General features: G+C 43.3%; 1 protein-coding gene across 1 annotated transcript in view; it reads left to right on the forward strand.

Moving 5' to 3' along the window:
- The first annotated feature begins 286 nt into the window (after window positions 1-286).
- Window positions 287-25,695, forward strand: part of LOC139389718 (cell surface hyaluronidase-like) — a 78,082-nt gene continuing 52,673 nt past the window's right edge. Inside the window, exons 1-7 of the mRNA XM_071136625.1 lie at window positions 287-481; window positions 1,401-1,738; window positions 1,937-2,077; window positions 3,091-3,658; window positions 20,968-21,137; window positions 23,337-23,525; window positions 24,464-24,633. Coding sequence (XP_070992726.1) covers window positions 1,417-1,738; window positions 1,937-2,077; window positions 3,091-3,658; window positions 20,968-21,137; window positions 23,337-23,525; window positions 24,464-24,633 — 1,560 coding nt within the window. The 5' untranslated portion in view covers window positions 287-481; window positions 1,401-1,416. The remainder of the gene's footprint in view (window positions 482-1,400; window positions 1,739-1,936; window positions 2,078-3,090; window positions 3,659-20,967; window positions 21,138-23,336; window positions 23,526-24,463; window positions 24,634-25,695) is intronic.

Genomic DNA, 25,695 nt, shown 5'->3' on the forward strand with positions numbered 1-25,695 from the left:
TGGGAGGAATGAAAATGTGTCTAATATAATCAGTGTGTCAAAAACTAATGTAGACATTACTTATGCATTTATATAGCTTCCAAAATCTTTTTTTGTTTGTTTTTACAATAGAGTGCCAAGATGGCTGTGCATTGGCTTCAGCGCCGGAAATCCACAAGAAGAACGAGAAGGAGACTCAGACTCCCTGGCCTGTGCCCTGTCTTCCGTTCGTGCGTCAGCAGGTGGCGGCACTGTTAGTCAACTCAAGCTCCTCCCATGTGCTCGTGCGCTCCTTCCTCCTCACTTCCTCTCTCCAAACCGCGCCTGTGAATGGGGCTGGCGGTCTACAGCCCCGAAAGAAAACACCATGTAAAAGTATAAAAAGTACACAGAACGCAAACTATTGATTTCTCATTATTAGTTCCGTCAGTCCACGCGTCGGGGACAACGCTTGCATTTTGGAAGAGAGCGTGAGTGAGGGCACAGATTAATCCCGTGCAAGGTAGGAGACCTCACATTGTTCCGATGGTACCGCAATCAGCCCCGGGTGAAGGTGATAGAAGATTTCCTTTAAGTATTTAGCAAACGGTCTGTCTGTAGCCTATACAGACCGAGCGACTGTGTGAATTTTCAACAGAAGAACGTTATGATTATTGCATAGTAAAAAGGGGGCGCTTGATCCAAACTACACACTCCATGTTGTTTAAAAATTCAGTTACTTAATGTATGGATGCAACATGTTTCTGTCATCTGTCAGTGGAGACAGAGGTGTGTATTCGCCTGTAAAGTACTGTTTAAAATAGATATGTGACCAAAGACCAGCACGACATCCTTCATGCTACTCTACCATTTCACTCTATCGTGTTGCAGATGTGTATGATTAACCCAGCCAGTTACTCCTTTCATATCTTGAATTTCTGATACGAGAAATGTATTAAATGTGTATGAAGTACATATGTATAGTAAGTATGTTTCTCCCGTTGAAAGAACACAGTTTGATGTCCATGGATGATGGGACTGTTGCGGACATAGGTTTAGGCCTAATTATTAAATCATTGGCTAGTCAGACCATTACTACTGTTCCAGCTGGCTTTGTTTGTGTGTGAGGGGGGGCATTTTCCTCTAGCACTCTAATTGGTGCCATCTGGGTTCTCTTTTTAACTTGACTTCAGAATATAGCAATACATTGAACATCTCCTTCATTACTCTGGACAAGGGCAGCCACGGTCACATCCTGGATGGACGGATTAATTATACATTTCAACTAAACTCCCCACCTGGGGAAAACAGTAAAGGCCTGCTGGATCATTGCCTGTTTCCCTGAGTTTAAGATCCCCTTATTTTCCACTTTCACTCTTCCCTCTCTCTCCCTGCCCTCCTCTTCCCTCTCTCTCTCTTTTGTTCTCTCTCTCTGTCGGTAGGTAGCAGACAGATACCATGCAGATAAGTGATGGCCCCAGTTACTTCCCGGTCTTTGTGGCCCCGCCCAACGTTACCCACCGGTCGCCAGGATTCGTCCCCGGCAGGGTCGTACCTGTCCACTCCCCGCCTCCAACTAAGGCCCCACCCCCTCCCCCCCTGAAGCCCATTGGCCCACCTCCTGAGCGCCGGGCGACCTTTAGCCTATCAGAGAATGACCAACGCCTAGAGCGTGGTCAGAGGAAGAGGAATACTTTAATATGCTTCGGTATCTCAATGGGGGCCTTCTTCTTCTCGATCATCCTCATCCACAGCCTCACCAGTGGAGACGTGTTGGATGGTAAGTGTGTTTGTGAGTATGAGGATGTGATGAGCTGATAATACTGACCTGGCTAAGTTACTTAGGCCCATTGTTCCACAGGAATGAGACTGAACTATAGTCAATGACCGATCGTATCCTGTTTTGCTCTGTCTTAGAGCTATATCTAAGTGCTGTGTCAGTGATGTTGTCTTTGATTGGTCATGTCTGTGTGTACAGGGAACTGTCCAGACCACAGCACCTCCCTGAGCAGCTGGAACCCTGGTCACAACCCAGAGAAGGCCATGGTCGTTCGGGGGGGAGATCTGTTTCGATTGGACTCTTCTGCCACCTTATACTCCCTAACCATCCAATCAGGAGGTAGGCTAGTCCTCTCTCTGGTCTGAATGCTCTTTCTGGCTAGCTCAGAAGTACAGCGCATTTGGAAAATATTCAGACCCCTTCACTTTATCCACATTTTGTTACGTTACAGCTTTATTCTAAAATTGATTAAATATTTTTTTTTCCACTCATCAATCTACACACAATACCCCATAATGACAAAGCTAAAACAGGTTTTACATTTTTTTTGCAAAGAACTGATATCACATTTACGTAAGTATTCAGACCCTTTACTCAGTACTTTGTTGAATAACCGGTGGCAGCGATTAGAGCTTTGAGTCTTCTTGGTTAGGATGCTACAAGCTTGGCACACCTGTATTCGGAGTTTCTCCCATTCTTCTTTGCAAATCCTCTCAAGCTCTGTCAGGTGGGATGGGGAGCGTCGCTGCACAGCTATTTTCAGGTCTCTCCAGAGATGTTCGATCGAGTTCAAGTCCGGGCACTGGCTGGGCCACTCGAGGACATTGAGACTGAAGCCACTCCTGCATTGTTTTTGCTTTGTGCTTAGGGTTGTTGTCCATTTGGAAGGTGAACCTTTGCCCCAGTCTGAGGTGTGTTCTTGGGGACCTTCAATGCTGCAGACATTTTTGCTACCCTTCCCCAGATCTGTGCCTCGACTCAATCCTGTCTCGGAGCTCTACGGACAATTCCTTTGACCTCGTGGCTTGGTGCGCCGCCCTATGAGACTCACGTAAACGGCCGGATGTGATACAGCCCGGGATCGAACCCGGGTCGGTAGTGACGCCTCTAACACTGTGATGCAGTGCCTTAGACCACTGCGCCACCAGGGAGACCCGATTTTTAAAATGTAACTTAATCTATTTTGGTTGTAACTTAACAAAATGTGGAAAAATGTAAGGGGTCTGAATACTTTCCGAATCCAGTGTAAATAGTCACAGCATGCAATACTGGGTTCCGAGATGAAGTTGAGGAATAAAGAACACAGCCTCTGCTGTCTTCATGTTTTGTCATTTATATTTGTCTCCTCGCAGGCCGAGTGGTCTTTGCAGACAATGCTGAGGGCTCCAAAAACATCACTCTCAGAACGCGCCATGTGCTGATTGAAGACGGGGGTGCGCTGCACATCGGTGCACCCAAATGCCGCTACCGCTCCAAGGCCACAATCGCCCTGCTGGGCCGTTCAGACGAAAAGGCAGTCGCGGAAGTACCGGAATTGGGCCGGAAGTTCATCGGGGTGCGTGGTGGTGCAACCCTGGAGATTCACGGGACAGAAAGGCTGTCGTGGACCCTCCTGACCCGCAGCGTCTCCTCCTCAGGTCTAGCCATGGGGGGCTATGCCTTCCAGCGCAATTTTAGCCGTGGCATCAACCTGCGTGTGGTGGACCAGGACACGGCCAGTGTGCTGTTCAGCGAGCGCTACGACACGCACGAGTCACGCAACGACAGCCAGCGGCTCACGCAGCTGCTCTGGTCGCTGCCTGCGAGGCGCATCGTCACGCTGGCCGTGGGAGACTCGGCTGTCAAGAGCCTGCTGGACGAGACCAAGAGAACCATCCAGAGCCTGCTTGGTAGTACATACGTCCATGACCTCAAATACAGGTAACGATACAATTGTATACAAAATCAATATAACCTAATGAATTTGGTAAAGAATAGGTAGACAATGACTTGAGATGGAGTCGTAGGTGATGCAAGAGTGTCATCTTATTTGGGAGCATCAGTGTGTAGTGCGTCACAGGAAAATCCGATTGCTTTCCATCTGAAGCTGCGTCATTGTCTGGAGGGGTGTGTAACTGTTAATACTACCCATCTCCTGGGGGTGATAGAGGGTTTGTATTCCTCTGTCCCACAAGATCAAGCCTAATCTTTCATGTCTTATAGAGGCGCACCCTTTCCTTCAATACCGTTGCCAGCAGGATCTCATTTTATCTGCCAGCAGAATATCACTCCATATTCCGTCAGGAAGTGAATGGCTGGAGGGTTAAGCATGCTTGCTTCCAGGATTTGTGCAAAATGAGCTGACTCTGTAGTTTTCGCCTTCACAGTTCCCGAACAGGTCAAAAACACACCGTCTCCCCTGAACATAGAGGGACACACATCCACATAAATAGGGACCTTTAGCAATGGAAGTGACTTGAAAACAGTACAACTTTTTTGTTGTTTTTGTGATCTGCTGTAAAACCCATTCAAATAGTCTGGTTTGGGTGTCTCACTATTTTAGGTGTAGAGCTCATAAAACATCTTAAGTTAATTTTCCCCTTATCTTTTCTTTTAACTTGTTATGGCTGCAATCCCAATACCGGGATCGATATGACAACTACCAGTGAAATTAGAGGGCGCCAAATTCAAACCACAGAAATCTCATAATTACAATTCCTAAAACATACGTGTGTCTTATATCATTTTAAAGGTAATCTTGTTGTTAATCCCACCAAAGTGTCCAATTTCAAATAGGCTTTTCAGCGAAAGCACTACCAACGATTGTTAGGTCTCCACCAAACCACAATAAGCACAGCCATTTTCCAGCGAAATATAGTTTTCACAAAAAGCAGAAATAAAGGTAATTCAAGGTTAGTGATTCATTTTATCTTCATCAGATGGCACTCATAGGACTTCATGTTACACAATACGTGCATGTTTTGTTTGATAAAGTTCATATTTATATAAAGAAATCTGAGTTTACATTGGTGTATTAGATTCACTAGTTCCAAAAACATCAAGTGATTTTGCATAGCCACCATCGTTTCAACAGAAATACTCATCATAAATGTAGATGATAATACAAGTTATACACATGGAATTATAGATATACCTCTCCTTAATGCAACCTCTGTGTCAGATTTCAAAAAAAGTTTACGGAAAAAACAACGCATGCAATAATCTGAGACGGAGCTCAGAAAATAAGCCAAATTAGCCGCCTTGTTGGAGTCAACAGAGACCAGAAAATACATGATAAATGTTTCCTTACCTTTGAACTTCATCAGAATGAATGTCCTAGGAATCCCAGGTCCACAATAAATGCCTGATTTGTTCGAAAATGTCCGTTATTTATGTCCAATTAGCTACTTTGGTTAGCGCGTTTGGTAAATAATTCCAAAGTCATAAAGCGCATCCACAAATACGTGACAATGTCCAAAAGTTCCGTAACAGTCAGTAGAAACATGTCAAACGATGTACTGAATCAATCTTTAGAATGTTGTTTACATATATCTTGAATAACGTTCCAACCGGAGAATTAGAATGACTTCAGATGACCGGTGGAACGCAGGTCCTTCCCCTGTGAACGCGCATAGTGAATGCATGGTCAACTCGTGGCAGTGGTGACTATTTCCTGTGTCATTCGACCCCCCCCCCTTCACATTAGAGTCATCAGACAAAGTTCTATTGACTGTTGACATCTAGTGGAAGGCGTAGGAAGTGAAAACTCATCCATATTTCGCTGTAATTTCAATGAGAGCTTGGTTGAAGATCTGCCACCCCCAGAAAAAATCCAAACAGGAAGTGGAATTTCTCAGGTTTTTGCCTGCAATATGAGTTCTGTTATACTCACAGACATAATTCAAACAGTTTTAGAAACTTTTCTATCCAATACTAATAATAATATGCATATATTAGCAACTGAGACTGAGGAGCTGGCCGTTTACAATGTCTGAACGAGTGGACCCTAACGTGACGCAGAGTTTTCAGGCACGTGCATTTCTTGTTTACCTTTTATATTGACGACGTTATTGTCCGGTTGAAATATTAAAGATCATTTTGGCAAAAAAAAACACCTTGAGAATTGAATATAAACATAGTCTGACATGTTTCTGAACTTTACAATTTGGATTTGAGTTTGAGCCTGTGGATTCTTGAAGAAAACGCGCTAACAAAACTGAGGTTTTTGGATATAAAGAGACTTCATCGAACAAAAGGAACATTTATTGAGTAAATGAATGTCTTCTGATTGCCACCATATGAAGATCATCAAAGGTAAGGGATTAATTTTATCTCTATTTCTTAGTTTTGTAATGCTTCTGCTAGGCTGGTTACTGTTTGTAAAAATTTGTCAACTGGGCTATGTTCTGGGCTATGTATGCTTTCGCCGAAAAGCATTTTATAAATATGACACTGTGGTTGGTTTAACAAGAAGTTAATCTTTAAACCTATGTAAAATATGTTTTGTTTTTTGAATTTTTATAATGAGCATTTCTGTAATTGAATTTGGCGCTCTGGAACCTCGCTGGATGTTGTCCAGATGGGACGCTAGCGTCCCTCATACCCTAGAGAGGTTTAACGGGATCGATTTGACAACATCCGGTGAAATGACATAAAATTAAAATATTAGAAATATTTAACTTTCATGCAATACACCAAATTAAAGCTTTACTTCTTGTTAATCCAGCCACCGTGTCAGAATTCAAGAAGGCTTTGCGGCGAAAGCAAACCATGCTATTATCTGAGGACAGCGCCCCATCAAACAAACACATGACAATCATATTTCAACCTGCCAGGCGCAACACTAAACTCAAAAATAACGATATAATTCATGCCTTTGAAGAGCTTTTTCTGTTGGCACTCCAATATGTCCCATAAACATCACAAATTGTTATTTTTGTTCGATAAATTCCATCGTTATATCCCCAAAATGTCCATTTATTTGGCACATTTGATCCAGAAAAACACCAGTTCCAACTTGCCCGACATGACTACACATTGTCTAATAAGTTACCTGTAAACTTTGTCCAAACATTTCAAACTTTCCTAATCCAACTTTAGGTATTTTTTTAACGTAAATAATCAATAAAATTTAAGATGGAATAAACTGCGTTAAATAGCGGATAAAAACCAAAGTGAAGCGAGCTTTCAGGTCGCGCGCCCCATCCACAACAGTACACTTGGCTATCCACCCAGATAGGACATGACTACTTATTCATTACTCAAAGGAAAAACATCAACCACTTTCTAGACTGTTGACATCTAGTGGAAGCAATAGGAACTGCAACCAAGTGCCTTAGGAATCTAGATCCACATAGAAAACCATTTTAAACACTGTCACCTCAAAAAAGAAAATTCCTGGATGGTTTGTCCTCAGGGTTTCGTCTGCCAAATAAGTTATGTTATACTCACAGACATTATTCAAATAGTTTTAGAAATGTCAGTGTTTTCTATCCAAATCTACTAATAATATGCATATTCTAGCTTCTGGGCCCGAGTAGCGGGCAGTTTACTTTGGGCACGCTTTTCATCCGGACGTGAAAATACCGCCCCTAGCCTAGAGAGGTTAAGTGCTTAATTTATTATGGATATTTATTTATTTCACCTTTTATTTAACCAGGTAGGCCAGTTGAGAACAAGTTCTTATTTACAACTGCGACCTGGCCAAGATAAAGCAAAGCAGTGCGACAAAAACAGTTACACACAAACAAATGTACAGTCAATAGCACAATAGAGAAAAAAAAATACATGTGTATGTAGAAGTGTAGGGAGGTAAGGCAATAAATAGGCCGTAGAGGTGAAATACTTAGAATTTAGCATTAACACTGGAGTGATAGATGTGCAGATGAGGATGTGCAAGTAGAGATACTGGGGTGCAAAAGAGCAAGAGGATAGATCACAAAATGGGGATGCGGTAGTTGGGTGTGCTATTTACAGATTGGCTGTGTACAGGTACAGTGATCGTTAAGCTGCTCTGACAGATGATGCTTTAAGTTAGAGAAGGGGATATAAGTATCCAGCTTCAGTGATTTTTTTTTTGCAGTACGTTCGTCATTGGCTGCAGAGAACTGGAAGGAAAGGCGGCCGACGGAAGTGTCGACTTTGCGCTTGCTACGGGTGGGTGTTGCTATGGTGACCAGTGAGCTGAGATTAGGCGGGGCTTTACCAAGCAAAGACTTATAGATGACCTGGAGCCAGTGGGTTTGGCCACGAATATGTAGCGAGGGCCAGCCAACGAGAGCATACAGGTCGCAGTGGTGGGTAGTGTATGGGGCTTTGGTGACTAAATGGATGGCACTGTAATAGACTACATGCAGTTTGCAGAATAGAGTGTTGGAGACTATTTTGTAAATTACATCGCCGAAGTCAAGGATCGGTAGGATAGTCAGTTTTACGAGGGTATATATATCAATATAAACAGCATTTGTAGAAATTAATGTTGCTTTCCTCTGCCCTGGTTGCGAAAGAAAACATCAACAACCTAGCTAGGTGTATAACTAGCCACTTAAACAATGGAAGGTGCACAATCCATGGCTACAAAGCTAGCTGTCTAGCTAGCTGCCTACTATAAGTTAGCTTGACATGCTAGAAAGTAATAGAAACAAGTGGAAAAAATAGTAACTCAATGAAATGTGTTTTATCTTCTGAATCAATTTGTCTTGAATGTAGAAATTGTATTTTGCCATCTCCCAAAATATATACGACCTCTGAGGAGAAGTTCAGTGAATCAGGTCGTCTCCACGGTGTTGCCAACTATTTTTCAAGGAAAGTAGAGGTTGGATGCTCCATTTGTCACTAGAAGTCCACTACGACGTAGTGGTGACATCATAATGTTAATTTGCGCATTCCCATTAAAAAAAACTAATAATATTTTTATGCTGTCCCCCAGTCTCTCATGCCATGATCAATTCTCCAAAGCAAAACAAAATTGTGAAGGAGAACAAAAAGGAACTGATTCAATAATTAAACTGCACAGATAAAACAGAGTAAGGTAACTTATTTAATAAAATATTTGTTTAATCATTTTTTATTATGATTTATGCCTTGGCGAGCTGTGGTGTCATTTGACAAGGAACCAATTTTATAAATTCACCTCACTCGCTGCTGCAGCGGGGAGAGGACCGAGAGGCGGGGGAAGGGGCGCAAGTGACAGGTGCACACCAGTGGAGGCTTCTCAGAGGAGGAAGGACATTTCATAAAAAACAGTGAAACATTAAAGTTAACCTTTTTGGATAAAACTATTCTAAATATATTCAATATAAAACACACTGTTTTGGAAAGAAGGCCGCAACAACACTTTGTAGGGTAGCACCATGGTTAAGCCGGGGGACCAGCTAGTTTCCGTCCTCTTGGTACATTGACTTCAATACAGAACCTAGCAGACTCGTGGTTGTCACCCCCTTGTCATAATTACTCTGTAAGTCTATGCAACTTCCGGACGACGTTCTCCAACCTATCAGAGTTCTTGCAGCATGAACTGACATGTTGTCCACCCAATCAAAGGATCAGAGAATGAATCTAGTACTGAAAGCATAAGCTACAGCTAGCTAGCACCCCAGTGCATAACATGTGGTGAGTAATTGACTCAAAGAGAGCGAGACAATAGTTGAACAGTTTTGAACAAATTAATATCTTCAAAAATGAAGGAGAAGCGAGAGAGGGAGAGCTATATTTCGTTGTATTTTTTTTCTCACTTTTACAACTAGCGAATGCAGCTTGCTAGTTTAGCCTAGTCAAACACCCGGCTCAAACAAAGAGGGATGCTATGTTGGCTAGCTGGCTATGGCTATCCAGCACTTGGAACTCTTCCAAGTCAAGGTAAGCTTTTGCTTTGATTAATTTATTGCCACCAAGGCCCGTCAGTATAACTGCTAAACGGCTGCCAGAAGGAATACAACGATCAAAAGGATCATGCTGTTTGTATGTGGCTGCTATGAAAGTGAACTGTGTTTGCATGTGATCATTTAAAATATTTTTAATAAACCCCTTTTCTTAAACGGAAGCAAACTGAACTAAACGGAGATAAACATTAACTGAATTTATCCAATAGAAATTAATTTGCAGCTTTTGGACTAATGATATCTGCCTAGATCAGCTAGATGCAGGCAAAAGATTGGAACGCGTTATTAAATGTTTCAATGTCTGTCACCTTGATTACAAAAATGTATCTCGACCTGTGCACCTTCGTTATAAACTTTCATTCATAGGCTAGGTTATAGCAACCTTGTGATGGGTATAGGGAAAATGTATGGGTATAAGAAGTATCATGTAGTAGCTTAAACCTATCGATGTTACATTGTGAATGGTGACTGGAATATGAATGACAGTCATCCAATATGCTGTAATAGAAATAAGGCCAATCTTCCCGCAATCTTAAGTGGTACCGACCGCCACTGGTGTACACACACACACCCAGCAGCCGGTGGAGCCACACGCGCACACACACAAAAAGGGAAGTTGGGAAAGCAACCAAAAGTTGCTGGGGCAGCCTTCAAAAGTAGCTACATTTAGCACTATACTCCTTTTTTTTTTTTTTTTTTTTTTTTTACCAATAAAACTCACAGGTGGGGTATTAAACTTGCTAAATCTAGCGACAAAGTCACTAAGTTGGCAGCACTGCGTCTTCATAGTAACCAGAAACTTTGTCATACATGCCTTAAAACTACCGTAAAACCCCTTCAGTATGCGCTTACCTAATTAAAAATCTATGCAATGCCCTTAAACAATTCCCTTACGTTTCACACGTGGAGTTGTTGCCAAGGCAACGCTTTGGTCCCCAGCGCCAAATCAATCAAACCCGTAGCGTGACGCTTTCATGAACTGATCACAAATCAGTCGCACTGCCCAGGCACCATAAACAGGGTCTGTTATGCTTCCTGATTGCACACTGATTTTGTTTGTGCGTAGCATGCATGTCTGTGTGTGAGCTAGCTAGCAGGGTTCAGGGTATTTGACAGTGTTTATACCCTTTGCCAAAGGAGTGCAAGGGCGAATTGAGTTATTGCACACGCGCACATCAGACTATTCTCACACGCAAGCTTGCACACACACACCAGGGTTTCCGTTAGCTGGTAATTGCCGGCTTTTGACCGTGTGTGTGTGTGTGTGTGTGTGTGTGTGAAGCCGAAGAATAAAGTTGTTCCCTGCCAAATTGACAGAGAAAAAAAAACAACGGTCGGCTGGCGATCACCGCCTCACCCACCACTTTACAATGTGAGCTGGAGGCAGTTTGCATTTTGAAAACATACTTAATGGTTTGAAACCTGAATGATTTACTTCCTATTATTAGGCATGCCTTACTTTGCCTGAAAATCTGACCATAGAAACATGGAGGCAATTATTTTCTAAAAACATTATAGGCGGCGCAAGAGTTCAAGATTGGGGAAACATACAATTTATTCTACCATTTCTACCTATCTTATGATTTTCACATTTCCATGGAACAGTTTCATTTTAATAATGTCTTAATTAATCAAAATCATTCTCATGTGGTTAATCATAAAAACCGTGCTAAAAATATAAAACGAGTGATCATTGGCAGCTACATTTATTTTTAATTTCACTAGTGAAGTCCGTTAAGAACAAATTGTTATTTACAATGACGGCTCACCCCGGTCAAACCCAGACGCTGTGGGATTCCCAATCACGGCCAGTTGTGATACAGCCTGGAATCAAACCAAGGTCTGTTGTGATACTTCTAGCACTGAGATGCAGTGCCTTAGACCGCTGCACCAATCGGGAGCTTGTATAAATAACCTAAATGAGCACATGGAACTCAGAGGGCCAATGCAGCCTTTAGCCTAAAACTTCCATTGTCAACTAAATAAAAATACATAAAGCCTACAAATAAAAACAGTAGAAAATATACTGATAAATTCCGTTTTTTTTTTTTCAATCACATCTCTCTTCAGCCTGTCTGCCTCTGTTTTCTATGCTTCTTGACTTGAGCTATCACTAGGGAAGTGCAACAGTATCAAATCAATCAACTGGATCCATCTGGAAGCTGTCTCGAACTAACTTGAAACATTGTCTCAACTAGCCTATTCCAGGCCCTCCGAGCTTCCAGCGCCAGTGAGCTCAGGACAGACAGTTGTTGGAGGGAAAGGTATTTTATTAGGTCTCCACTGGATAAATGGGATCATCTGATGATGATGATACACTGAACAAGAATCTAAATGCAAGATGTAAAGTGTTGGTCCCATGTTTTATGAGCTGAAGTAAAAGATACCAGAAATGTTCCATATGCACAAAAAGCTTATTGCGCTAAAATTTTGTGCACACATTTGCTTGCATCCCCGCTAGTGAGTATTTCTTCTTTACCAAGATAATCTATCCACCTGACCGGTGTGGCATATCAAGAAGCTGATTAAACAGCATGATAATTACAGGTGCACCTTGTGCTGCGGACAATAAAAGGCCATTCTAAAATGTGTGGTTTTGTCACACAGCACAATGCCACAGATGTCTACATTTTTGAGGGAGTATGCAATTGGCATGCTGACTACAGGAATGTCCACCAAAGCTCTTGCTAGATAATTTAATGTTCATTTCTATACCAGCAAGATGGCACCGTAGGAGATGGCCGCCGTTTTACGGTCTCCTAACCAATTGTGCTATTATGTGTTTTTTTTTTCGCGATAGTTGTCAATTATTTTGTACATAATGTTTCTGCAACCGTATCTTACGGCAGAAAAGAGCTTCTGGATATCAGGACAGCGATCACTCACCTCGGATTAGACAAAGATTTCTTAAACAACAACCACAGCAGCAAGCAGGACTCACATGATATTCTCCAAACAACCCACAGGGCAGACATCCCAATCATTCGCAAAAGGAAGCGACGAAGAGCCGGATGCCTCGTCCGGACCCACAGAAGACCACTAGGAAAGCTGCCGTTACCGTCAATATTACTCGCCAACGTGCAATCATTGGACAATAAACTCGACGAGGTAAGGTCACGAATATCCTACCAACGGGACATAAAAAACAAATATCCTATGCTTCACGGAATCGTGGCTGAATGAAGACATGGATATTCAGCTAGAAGGATACACTCTGCACCGGCAGGATAGAACAGCGCACTCCGGTAAGACAAGAGGGGGGGGGGGGGGTCTGTGCATATTTGCAAACAACAGCTGGTGCACGAAATCTAAGGATGTCTCTAGATTTTGCTCGCCTGAAGTTGAGTATATTGTGATAAACTGCAGGCCACACTACTCGCCTAGAGAGTTCTCAGCTATACTTTTCGTGGCTGTTTATTTCCCACCATAGACAGATGCTGGCACTAAGACCGCACTCAGTCAGCTGTATAAGGAAATAAGCAAACCGGAAACCACTCACCCCAGAGGCGGCGCTCCTAGTGGCCGGAGACTTTAATGCTTAAATGAAACTTAAATCAGTTCTACCAAATCTCTATCAACATGTTAAATGTCCAACCAGAGGGAAAACAATTCTAGATCACCTGTACTCCACACACAGAGACGCATACAAAGCTCTCCCTCGCCCTCCATCTGTTAAATCCGACCACAACTCTATCCTCCTGATTCCTGCTTACAAGCAAAAATTAAAGCAGGAAGCACCAGTGACTCGGTCTATAAAAAAATGGTCAGATGAAGCAGATGCTAAACTACAGGACTGCTTTGCTATCACAGACTGGAACATGTTCCGGGATTCTTCCGATGACATTGAGGAATACACCACATCAGTGACTGGCTTTATCAATAAATGCACTGAGGACGTCATCCCCACAGTGACTGTACGTACATACCCCAACCAAAAGCCATGGATTACAGGCAACATTCGCACTGAGCTAAAGGGTAGAGCTGCCGCTTTCAAGGTGCGGGACTCTAACCCGGAAGCTTACAAGAAATCCCGCTATACCCTGCGACGAACCATCAAACAGGCAAAGCGTCAATACAGGGCTAAGATTGAATCATACTACACCGGCTCCGACGCTCGTTGGATGTGGCAGGGCTTGTAAACTATTACAGACTACAAAGGGAAGCACCGCCGTGACACGAGCCTACCAGACAAGCTAAATCACTTCTATGCTCGCTTCGAGGAAAGCAACACTGAGGCATGCATGAGAGCATCAGCTGTTCCGGATGACTGTGCGATCACGCTCTCCATAGCCGACGTGAGTAAGACCTTTAAACAGGTCAATATACACAAGGCTGCGGGGCCAGACGGATTACCAGGACGTGTGCTCCGGGCATGTGCTGATCAAGTGGCAGGTGTCTTCACTGACATTTTCAACATGTCCCTGATTGAGTCTGTAATACCAATATGCTTCAAGCAGACCATCATAGTCCCTGTGCCCAAGAACACAAAGGCAACCTGCCTAAATGACTACAGACCTGTAACTCTCACGTCCGTAGCCATGAAGTGCTTTGAAAGGCTGGTAATGGCTCACATCAACACCATTATCCCAGAAACCCTAGACCCACTCCAGTTTGCATACCGCCCAAACAGATCCACAGATTATGCAATCTCTATTGCACTCCACACTGCCCTTTCCCACCTGGATAAAAGGAACACCTATGTGAGAATGCTGTTCATTGACTACAGCTCAGGGTTCATCATAGTACCCTCAAAGCTCATCATTAATCTATGGATCCTGGGACTAAACACCTCCCTCTGCAACTGGATCTTGGACTTCCTGACAGGTCGCCCCCAGGTGGTGAGGGTAGGTAGCAACACATCTGCCACGCTGATCCTCAACACTGGAGCTCCCCAGGGGTGCATGCTAAGTCCCCCCCTGTACTCCCTGTTCACCCACGACTGCATGGCCAGTCGTGGGTGAACAATAACTCCAACACCATCATTAAGTTTGCAGACGACACAACAGTGGTAGGCCTGATCACCAACAACGACGAGACAGCCTATAGGGAGGAGGTCAGAGACCTGGCCAGGTGTTGCCAGAATAACAACCTATCCTTCAATGTAACCAAGACTAAGGAGTTGATTGTAGACTACAGGAAAGGGGCACTGAGCACATCCCCATTCTCATCGACGGGGCTGTAGTGGAGCACGTTGAGAGCTTCAAATTCCTTGGTGTCCACATCAACAACCAACTAGATTGGTCCAAACACACCAAGACAGTTGTGAAGAGGGCACGATAAAGCCTATTCCCCCTCAGGAAACTAAAAAGATTTGGCATGGGTCCTGAGATCCTCAAAAGGTTCTGCAGCTGCTTCTTCGAGAGCATCCTGACCGGTTGCATCACTGCCTGGTACGGCAATTGCTCGGCCTCCGACCGCAAGGCACTTCAGAGGGTAGTGCGTACGGCCCAGTACATCACTGGGGCTAAGCTGCATGCCATCCAGGACCTCTACACCAGGCGGTGTCAGAGGAAGGCCCTAAAAATGGACAAAGACCCCAGGCATCGTTTCCTCTCCGAGAATTTCTGATTTCTGATTTTCAAATATGTCAAATTCCGCTAGCATCAAGTGCGCTGTTATGAAATTATGTTTTATTGTCTGCTTCAATACAGGAGTTGCATGTTCTGTTTAAGATTAATTACCGTAATCTAAATGTGATTTCTGTCATTCTGAGCACCGTGGGTGGTTGCCCTAATGGGTTACACTCCCAATGCATATGGGTCTAGTAAATTTCTTAAATTGCCGATAAATTCAAATCTTCCCGGTCACGTTGTCCGGCGCTACCTTTCCTTAATGGAAACCCTGACTCACACACACTTGTACTTTGCCTATGGGCATTCGTGCATCATCTGACCCCCCCCCCCCCCCCCCCCCCCCCCCCAGGATCCTGCAGGTGAGCCTCTGAAACGAACAGCAACAATCCACTTTAAGCTAACACATCCACTATCAATGATCAAACACACCCACTGCATAGACTGACAGTAATGACCATTGCTCTTCCCTACCCCTGTCAAACCCACATCAAATGGTTTGTCCGTTTTTAAAAGCCCTTTGTCCGCCCCTGCCTGGTGCGTCCTGGCCACGTGTCATCTACCTAATCTGAGAGGACCGAGCTCTGATGGACAGTAGTATCGTGACCTCATCTATTGTCCACAGGGCTATTACTGGCCTAAAGAAAGAGCCTGTTAAAAAAGTGTGTGAAGTGTGTCGGGCAGTTAAGGATGTTCTGGGATTTAAAAAAACAACAAACATGCAGTTTCTCTCACTGGCATGCATGCATACAGACACACACACACACACACTGACTAATGGCTGCTGGGAGGGCAGGGGGCTTTCACAGATGGTTCGGGTAAAGGTGCTCTTTGATCTGCTGAGTGGCGTGTTGGCCCGTGATTGTGTCGTTAGGATCAGCCTCCACAGAGAGCTGATAGTCAGGCCTTCTTCCAGAAGTCATTGTGTGGAGTGCCTCTTCAGATGCGAGGCTAAAATCCATACAGTAATGCAAGGGGAAATAGTTTAAACGTTTACCACGCCTGAAAAGATTACCACGCCTGAAAAGGTTACGCAATGGTTGAAAATAACGACATAAAGGGATAATCCACCCCATGAAATAAAAATCATAACATTTCTGTCAATTTGGTGAAAGCCTGTATGTAATAATAGTGAAGCCATTTAAAACTATGAAATAACACATGGAATCATGTAGTAACCAAAAAAGTGTTAAACATACAGTGCCTTGCGAAAGTATTCGGCCCCCTTGAACTTTGCGACCTTTTGCCACATTTCAGGCTTCAAACATAAAGATATAAAACTGTATTTTTTGTGAAGAATCAACAACAAGTGGGACACAATCATGAAGTGGAACGACATTTATTGGATATTTCAAACTTTTTTAACAAATCAAAAACTGAAAAATTGGGCGTGCAAAATTATTCAGCCCCCTTAAGTTAATACTTTGTAGCTCCACCTTTTGCTGCGATTACAGCTGTAAGTCGCTTGGGGTATGTCTCTATCAGTTTTGCACATCGAGAGACTGACATTTTTTCCCATTCCTCCTTGCAAAATAGCTCGAGCTCAGTGAGGTTGGATGGAGAGCATTTGTGAACAGCAGTTTTCAGTTCTTTCCACAGATTCTCGATTGGATTCAGGTCTGGACTTTGACTTGGCCATTCTAACATCTGGATATGTTTATTTTTGAACCATTCCATTGTAGATTTTGCTTTATGTTTTGCATCCTTGTCTTGTTGGAAGACAAATCTCCGTCCCAGTCTCAGGTCTTTTGCAGACTCCATCAGGTTTTCTTCCAGAATGGTCCTGTATTTGGCTCCATCCATCTTCCCATCAATTTGAACCATCTTCCCTGTCCCTGCTGAAGAAAAGCAGGCCCAAACCATGATGCTGCCACCACCATGTTTGACAGTGGGGATGGTGTGTTCAGCTGTGTTGATTTTACACCAAACATAACGTTTTGCATTGTTGCCAAAAAGTTCAATTTTGGTTTCATCTGACCAGAGCACCTTCTTCCACATGTTTGGTGTGTCTCCCAGGTGGCTTGTGGCAAACTTTAAACAACACTTTTTATGGATATCTTTAAGAAATGGCTTTCTTCTTGCCACTCTTCCATAAAGGCCAGATTTGTGCAATATACGACTGATTGTTGTCCTATGGACAGAGTCTCCCACCTCAGCTGTAGATCTCTGCAGTTCATCCAGAGTGATCATGGGCCTCTTGGCTGCATCTCTGATCAGTCTTCTCCTTGTATGAGCTGAAAGTTTAGAGGGACGGCCAGGTCTAGGTAGATTTGCAGTGGTCTGATACTCCTTCCATTTCAATATTATCGCTTGCACAGTGCTCCTTGGGATGTTTAAAGCTTGGGAAATCTTTTTGTATCCAAATCCGGCTTTAAACTTCTTCACAACAGTATCTCGGACCTGCCTGGTGTGTTCCTTGTTCTTCATGATGCTCTCTGCGCTTTTAACGGACCTCTGAGACTATCACAGTGCAGGTGCATTTATACGGAGACTTGATTACACACAGGTGGATTGTATTTATCATCATTAGTCATTTAGGTCAACATTGGATCATTCAGAGATCCTCACTGAACTTCTGGAGAGAGTTTGCTGCACTGAAAGTAAAGGGGCTGAATAATTTTGCACGCCCAATTTTTCAGTTTTTGATTTGTTAAAAAAGTTTGAAATATCCAATAAATGTCGTTCCACTTCATGATTGCGTCCCACTTGTTGTTGATTCTTCACAAAAAAATACAGTTTTATATCTTTATGTTTGAAGCCTGAAATGTGGCAAAAGGTCGCAAAGTTCAAGGGTGCCGAATACTTTCGCAAGGCACTGTATCTTAAATTAATAATGGACTTTCATTTCTCTTTGCTTATTTGAGCTGTTCTTGCCATAATATTGACTTAGCCCTATTTGGTAAAAGACCATCTTCTGTATACCACTCCTACCTTGTCACAACACAACTGATTGGCTCACACGCATTAAGAAGGACAGAAATTACATAAATTAACTTTTAACAAGACACACCTGTTAATTGAAATGCATTCCAGGTGACTGCCTCATGAAGCTGGTTGATTGTTGACTGTGCCTTTTTAAACAGCTTGGAAAATTCCAGAAAATGTCATGGCTTTAGAAGCTTCCGATAGGCCAATTGACATAATTTGAGTCAATTGGAAGTGTACCTGTATTTCAAGGCCTACCTTCATACTCAGTGCCTCTTCGCTTGACATCATGGAAAAATCCAAATAAATCAGAAAAGACCTCAGAAAAACAATTGTAGACCTCCACAAGTCTGGTTCATCCTTTGGGGCAATTTCCAAACGCCTGATGTTACCACGTTCATCTGTACAAATAATAGTACTCAAGTATAAACACCATGGGACCACGCAGCCGTCATACCGCTCAGGAAGGAGACGTGTTCTGTCTCCATGAGATAAACGGACTTTGGTGCGAAAAGTGAAAATCAATCCCGGAACAACAGCAAAGGACCTTGTGAAGATGCTGGAGGCAACTGGTACAATATTATCTATATCCACAGTAAAACGAGTCCTATATCGACATAACCTGAAAGGCCGCTCAGCACGGAAGAAACCCCTGCTCCAAAACCACCATTAAAAAAAGCCAGACTACGGTTTGCAACTGCACATGGGGCCAAAGATCATATTTTTTGGAGAAATGTCCTCTGGTCTGATGAAACAAAAATAGAACTGTTTGGCCATCGTTATGTTTGGAGGCAAAATGGGTAGGCTGTCAAGCCAAAGAACACCATCCCAACCGTGAAGCACAGGGATGGCAGCATCATGTTGTGGGGGTTCTTTGCTGCAGGAGGGACTGGTGCACTTCACAAAATAGATAGCATCATGAAGCAGGAAATGTTTGGATATATTAAAGCAACATCTCAATACATAAGTCAGGAAGTTAAAGCTTGATCGCAAATGGGTCTTCCAAATGGACAATGACCCCAAGCATACTTGGGGTCATTGCCACTCCAGGTATTGGAGTGGCCATCACAAAGCCCTGACCTCAATCCTATAGAACATGTGCGAGCAAAGAGGTCTACAAACCTGACTCAGTTACACCAGCTCTGTCAGGAGGAATGGGCCAAAATTCACCCAACTTATTGTGGGAAGCGTGTGGAAGCCAAATACCTTTAAACTTAGTTTTTTACAATTACTGACATTTAATTCTAGTAAGAATTCCCAAAACATTTGACCCAAGTTAAACAATTGAAAGGTAATGATACCAAATACTAATTGAGTATATGTAAACTTCTGACCCACTGGGAATGTGATGAAAGAAATAAAAGCTGAAATAAATCATTCTCTCTACTATTATTCTGACATTTCACATTCTTAAAATAAAGTGGTGATCCTAACTGACCTAAGGCAGGGAATTTTTACTAGGATTAAATGTCAGCAATTGTAAAAAACAACGTTTTTTAAATGTATTTGGCTAAGGTGTATGTAAACTTCTGACTTCAACTGTATGTATATATTTACCCTCAACTTCATCCTCATCAGTCAGTAGTTTTGTTTTGTCAATTTTAGTGTGTTCAGGTGTGTTGGACACACCTAGTAATTGGCCACATCTTAATTGTTTTTTGTGTCTTGAAAGGTGGTCTGTTTCAACAGTGGGAAAAAAATGCTTGGAAGAGGTGAAGCCAATTTTATTATTTAAACGGTCATTCCGGCGTCTTTATTGACCTTACAGCATTTACTGCTATGCGGCCTTTTCAGAAGTTAGGGCATTCGTACTTCTTGTGCTTCGCAGAGCTGTTGTCAAGGAAGTGAGTTTGTGTTTATTCAGGACGTGCCGCTTCCACCTACCGTCAAGGCGGAGCTATATGGAGCCCATCGCATTGTTTAAACATTTGGGAGGCACACGGCGATGCGGTACAGAGCTTGATTTGGCGTTCGGAGGATTTGCAATTGCATCACACCCTCTGTACGGAGCCTCCGGATCACATTGCCAGATCAAGCATAAATCGGCTTGCAGTGATGCTATTTGCTCTGCAGAAAGTATTTTTGTTGCTTTAATAACCTTTTTGCATGGTCTGTATTTTAACCTCTTTCAACCCATCTGTTTGATAGCATAATAAATGTTGATTGAATTTTGACCATTTGTATCAGTCCAGTGATTCTTTTAACCTCTAGATGTGCACAGCTCTGTCACACTGGGCTTGGACACACTTTTGAAACGCGTTCTTCCCTTTTTGGTTGTGTCAAAAGCTAAAGATGAGGCTTCCTCCTTAGCGAAATGGGTCTCTAACACTATACTTGAAGCATGCTGGTATAATACATTATGATGCAGTTATGCGTTAAGATTTATCATGAGTATGTATAACCCGCTTATAATTTCTTATAGTCAGTCATCCTTATAATTGTATGTATGGAGAGACATAGCATAACAATAAACCTTGTTATAAGACAATACAAAGGCTCAAGCCATAGTATTATACTCTCTCTCTCTCTCTCTCTCTCTGTCTATCTCTCTCGTCTCTCTGTCTATCTCTCTCGTGTCTCTCTCTCGTCTCTCTCTCCTCTCTCTGTCTATCTCTCTCTCTTGTCTCTCTGTCTATCTCTCTCTTGTCTCTCTGTCTATCTCTCTCGTGTCTCTCTCTCGTCACTCTCTCTCTCGTGTCTCTCTCTCGTCACTCTCTCGTGTCTCTCTCTCGTCTCTCTCCTCTCTCTCGTCTCTCTCTCTCTTGTCTCTCTGTCGATCTCTCTCGTGTCTCTCTCTCGTCACTCTCTCTCTCGTGTCTCTCTCTTGTCTCCCTCTCTCGTCTCTTGTGTCTCTCTCTCGTGTCTCTGTCCATAGGCAGGCCTGGGCCTTGGTATCTGTGATTGGTGGAGGGAACGGCTCGTGTTCAGAAGCCGTGCGGGAACATGAGAACCATGACACAGGAGGGAAGGCGCTGGCCCACCAGAACTTCACCACTGTGGACGGGGTCGGCTTCTCTGTCACAGCCTACAGCGAATGGAAGAACGGTGCGTCATAACCAGTTCGGCTCACACTTTTTAAAGCCTGCTGGTATAATGGTTTATAACTTCTTACAAGCATGTATGAGCCTCACTGCCTGGTATGGCAACTGCTTGGCCTCCAACCGCAAGGCACTACAGAGGGTAGTGCGAACAGCCCAGTTCATCACTGGGTCCAAGCTTCTTGCCATCCAGGTCCTCTATACCAGGCGGTGTCAGAGGAAGGCCCTAAAAATGGGCGAAGACTCCAGCCACCCTAGTCATAGACTGTGCTCTCTTCTACCGCACGGCAAGCGGTACTGGACCGCCAAGTCTAGGTCCAAGAGGCTTCTAAACAGCTTCTACCCCCAATGCTAAAGACACCTTAACAGCTAATCAAATGGCTACCCACACTATTTGTATTGACCCCTCCTAACACGTTTTTACACTGCTTTTACGCTCTGTTTATTATCTATGCATAGTTCCTTTACCCCTACCTACATGTACATATTACCTCAATTACCTTTATCTAACCTGTGCCTATATTTTGCTATTTTAAAAAAAAATATATTTTTTACTTCAGTTTCTTTTAGTAAATACACATATTTTTCTCAACTGCATTGTTAGATATGGGCTTGTAAATAACTATTTCACCTGTTGTATTCGACGCATGTGACAAATTTTTATTTGAAAATCATGAGGGCGTTAATATGTTGTTGGTCCCTCTTTGCTGCTATAACAGCCTCCACCCTTCTGAAAAGGCTTTCCACTACTTGGAACATGGCTGCAAGTGCTTTAGTGAGGTCGGGCATTGATGTTGGGCGATTAGGCCTGGCTTGCAGTCATCCTAAAGGTGTTTTGACGAGGATGTGGCCAGGGCTATATGCAGGCTAGTGAAGTTCTTCCACACAGATCTCGACAACCAGTTCTGTATGGACCTCGCTTTTTGCACATGGGCATTTTCAGGCTGAAACAAGAAAGGGCCTTCCCCAAACTGTTGCCACAAAGTTGGAAGCACAGAATCATCTATAATGCCATTGTATGCTGTAGCGTTAAGATTTTCCTTCTCTGGAATTAATGGGCCTAGCCCGAACCATGAAAAACAGCCCAAGACTATTATTCCTCCTCAACCAAACTTTACACCGGTCTATATAAGATTCCACAGTTGACGGTGCATGTCAGAGCGAACATCAAGCAATGAGGTCGAAGAAATTCTCTGTAGAGCCCCAAGACAACTGTCGAGGCACAGATCTGGCGAAGAGTACCAAAATATTTCTGCAGCGTTGAATGTCCCCAAGAACACAGTGGCCTCCATCATTCTTAAATGGAAGAAGTTTGGAACCAAGCAGACTCATTCTAGAGCTGGTTGCCCGGCCAAACTGAGCAATCGGGGGGGAGAAGTCCCTTGGTCAGGGAGGTGACGAAGAACCTGATGGTCACTCTGACAGAGCCCCAGAATTCCTCTGTGGAGATGGGGAAACCTTCCAGAAGGACAACCATCTCTGCAGCACTCCACCAATCAGACCTTTATGGTACAGTGGCTAGACGGAAGCCTCAGTAAAAGGCACATGACAGCCTGCTTGGGGTTTGCCAAAAGGCACCTAAAGACCCTCAGACCATCAGAAACATTCGATCCTGACTGGGAGACCAGTCAGGATCGAGGGAAAGATGAATGGAGCAAAGTACGGAGAGATCCTTGATGAACGCCCCAGTCTCAGGTCCTGAGCAGGTTAAGGTTCACCTTCCAGCAGGACAATAACCCTAAGCACACAGCCAAGACAATGCAAGAGTGGCTTTGGGACAAGTCTCGCAATGTCCTCGTGGCCCAGCCAGAGTCCGGACTTGAACCCGAGCGAACATCTCTGGAGAGACCAGAACAAAGCTGTGCAGCGATGCTCACCATCCAACCTGACAGAGCTTGAGAGGATCTGCAGAGAAGAATGGGAGGAACCCAAATACAGGTGTGCCAAGCTTGTAGCGTCATAAGGAGACTCAAGGCTTTAATCGCTGCCAAAGGTGCTTCAACAAAGTACTGAGTAAAGGGTCTGAATACTTATGTAAATGTAATATTTTTGTTTTTTTATCTTTAATAAATTAGCAAACATTTCAATGTAGATTGATGAGTGGAATTTTAGAATAAGGCTGTAATGTAACAAAATGTGGAAGAAGAACACCATCCCAGAACTGTTATGCAACGGATCTTATACCACCTATTCTTTGGTCTTCCAGGTTTTCCCATATCTGGCTTCCAGGTTGATGCTGTGGACCAGGTTGTCCTGAACCTGCAAGATGATGTACGCACTTGGCAACCTGGGAACCAGGTTGTGGTTGCCAGTACTGACTACTCCATGCATCAGGCAGAGGAGTTCACCCTCCTCCCATGCCCGAGCTGCACCAGCAGACAGGTCAGAGTTCAAGGTGAGCGAAAACGAAAGGGGTGTTTGTACACAAGTCTGGAAATTACAAACTTCAGCCTTTTTAAACCTCAACTACGCTACAAGTTTAAAATGTCCTGTATTGCAGGAAAGTTTTTCTGCAACACTGTATGATCAAATTAAGAGCCAACATCTGTATGATTATAAAAATAAGAATCATGATTTATTTCTATATTCTGAGCATTGGTTTTTCATTTCACATCTTCTATATATGGCCCTTGGGAAAAGACGGGGACAGTACTTGTTTTTTTTCCACCAGGGGATGGTGCTGCTCAATTATATATTTCACTCCCCCCCTCCTTCCTTCCCCCTGTCTTCTGCTGTGTGTGAGGATGCCAGTCCTGTTTATAAACTGTCCATGGTGTCACAAGCCCAGCGAGCAAAACTGGTTGCAATTACGCCATGGTCAGATTGTATATCGTAGAATTGAATTAGTGTTTTTAGCAATAGCAACCAGAAAAAATGTCCTCCTCTGGTTTTGTTACTTTCTCAACCAGAGAACCAGTTTCCAGCATGTGTTTATCTGAAGTGTGTGTGTGTGTGTGGTGTGTGTGCGTGCACACAAATGAGGTTGGCACTGGCAGCAGTTGGCTGCTCATATTGGGAGACAATAATGGCAAACCGACAGTCTCAACTCTTTATCTTAGAGTTTGTCTTCATGTTTAGAAGGAGAGGTGCAGAAGTTGTTCTGTTTGGGATTAAAGTCACTCTCCCGGCCCAATTAAATATGCAGACCTACTGTATCATGGCAATCATATATTTGGCTGACTGTTGTTAATATGAACACCTTAGACATATATTTAAGTGTTTACATACAGCAAATAATTGTTGCTTTTACTGATATGACACTGGCACATGCTATAAAAAAAAGTACATGCTATAAAAAAAGAATGTGTTTTCTTCACCCCCCGCCCCCCCCAGGGAGGCCCCAGTTTGGCCATGTGGGGGAGATTGTGGACGGGGTGGACATGCGGGCAGAGGTAGCAATGCTCAGCAGGAACATACTCATCTATGGGGAGATGGAAAACGCCTGCTATGGAAACAACTGGTGCCAGTTCTTTGGCCACGACACGTACGGCGGACACATTAAGGTGTGTGTCTGAGTGCTTATGTACCTGTGTGTAACTGTGAGTATAGGGTCTGTGTTGAATCTTCGGCCTGCCTGCCCTGTGCATTTCAGCCGGAGTTGATCTGCTTATTTAATGCCATTCAGTCTGGTGTATGTTGTATCATGTTGAAACTTCCCATATTGCTGTGGCAGAGGGTCATTGGAGCATACAGCAGGCACTGATGAGTGAGGCCATTCTGCATTCCCACATGATCTGCCACAGCAGGGAGATGTTGATTCGGCACCAAATGGAATAAAACAGACTGAAACAGGGAGGGACTGTTTCAGTCTGTTTTCATTTCTGGTTGCAATTATAATTTTTTGGTTTTCCGTTGTATGCCCTAATGAACACAACCCACGCACCACTCAGAGAGAGCCCTGGAGAACAACTCTCCCTACTCTTAATGTTTTGTGTTTAGTATTGTACTCTTTATTTCATCCAACCCCCCCGGGCTGAACACTAACACAACTCAGACTGACGTATACACTTCCTGATTCATACACTCCTCCCTCACACACATTATCTTTGTCCGTGTTGCATAAGCAAAATATTTGCCCTGTATAATGTGTTATGTACATTATTTTTTCTGATGAATACATACAGTTGAAGTCAGAGGTTTACATAAGTTTACATATAGCCAAATACATTTAAACTCAGTTTTTCACAATTCCTGACATTTAATCCTAGTAAAATGTAGGTCAGTTAGGATCACCACTTTATTTTAAGAATGTGAAATGTCAGAATAATAGTAGAGAGTGATTTATTTCAGCTTTTCTTTCTTTCATCACATTCCCAGTGGGTCAGAAGTTTACATATACTCAATTAGTATTTGGTAGCATTACCTTTAAATTGTTTAACTTGGGTCAAATGTTTCGGGGAGCCTTCCACAAGCTTCCCACAATAAGTTGGGTGAATTTTGGCCCATTCTTCCTGACAGAGCTGGTGTAACTGAGTCAGGTTTGTAGGCCTCCTTGCTCGCACACGCTTTTTCAGTTCTGCCCAAAACATTTCTATAGGATGGAGGTCAGGGCTTTGTGATGGCCA

Source organism: Oncorhynchus clarkii, chromosome 30, assembly GCF_045791955.1.
Source record: "Oncorhynchus clarkii lewisi isolate Uvic-CL-2024 chromosome 30, UVic_Ocla_1.0, whole genome shotgun sequence".
NCBI lineage: Eukaryota > Metazoa > Chordata > Actinopteri > Salmoniformes > Salmonidae > Oncorhynchus > Oncorhynchus clarkii.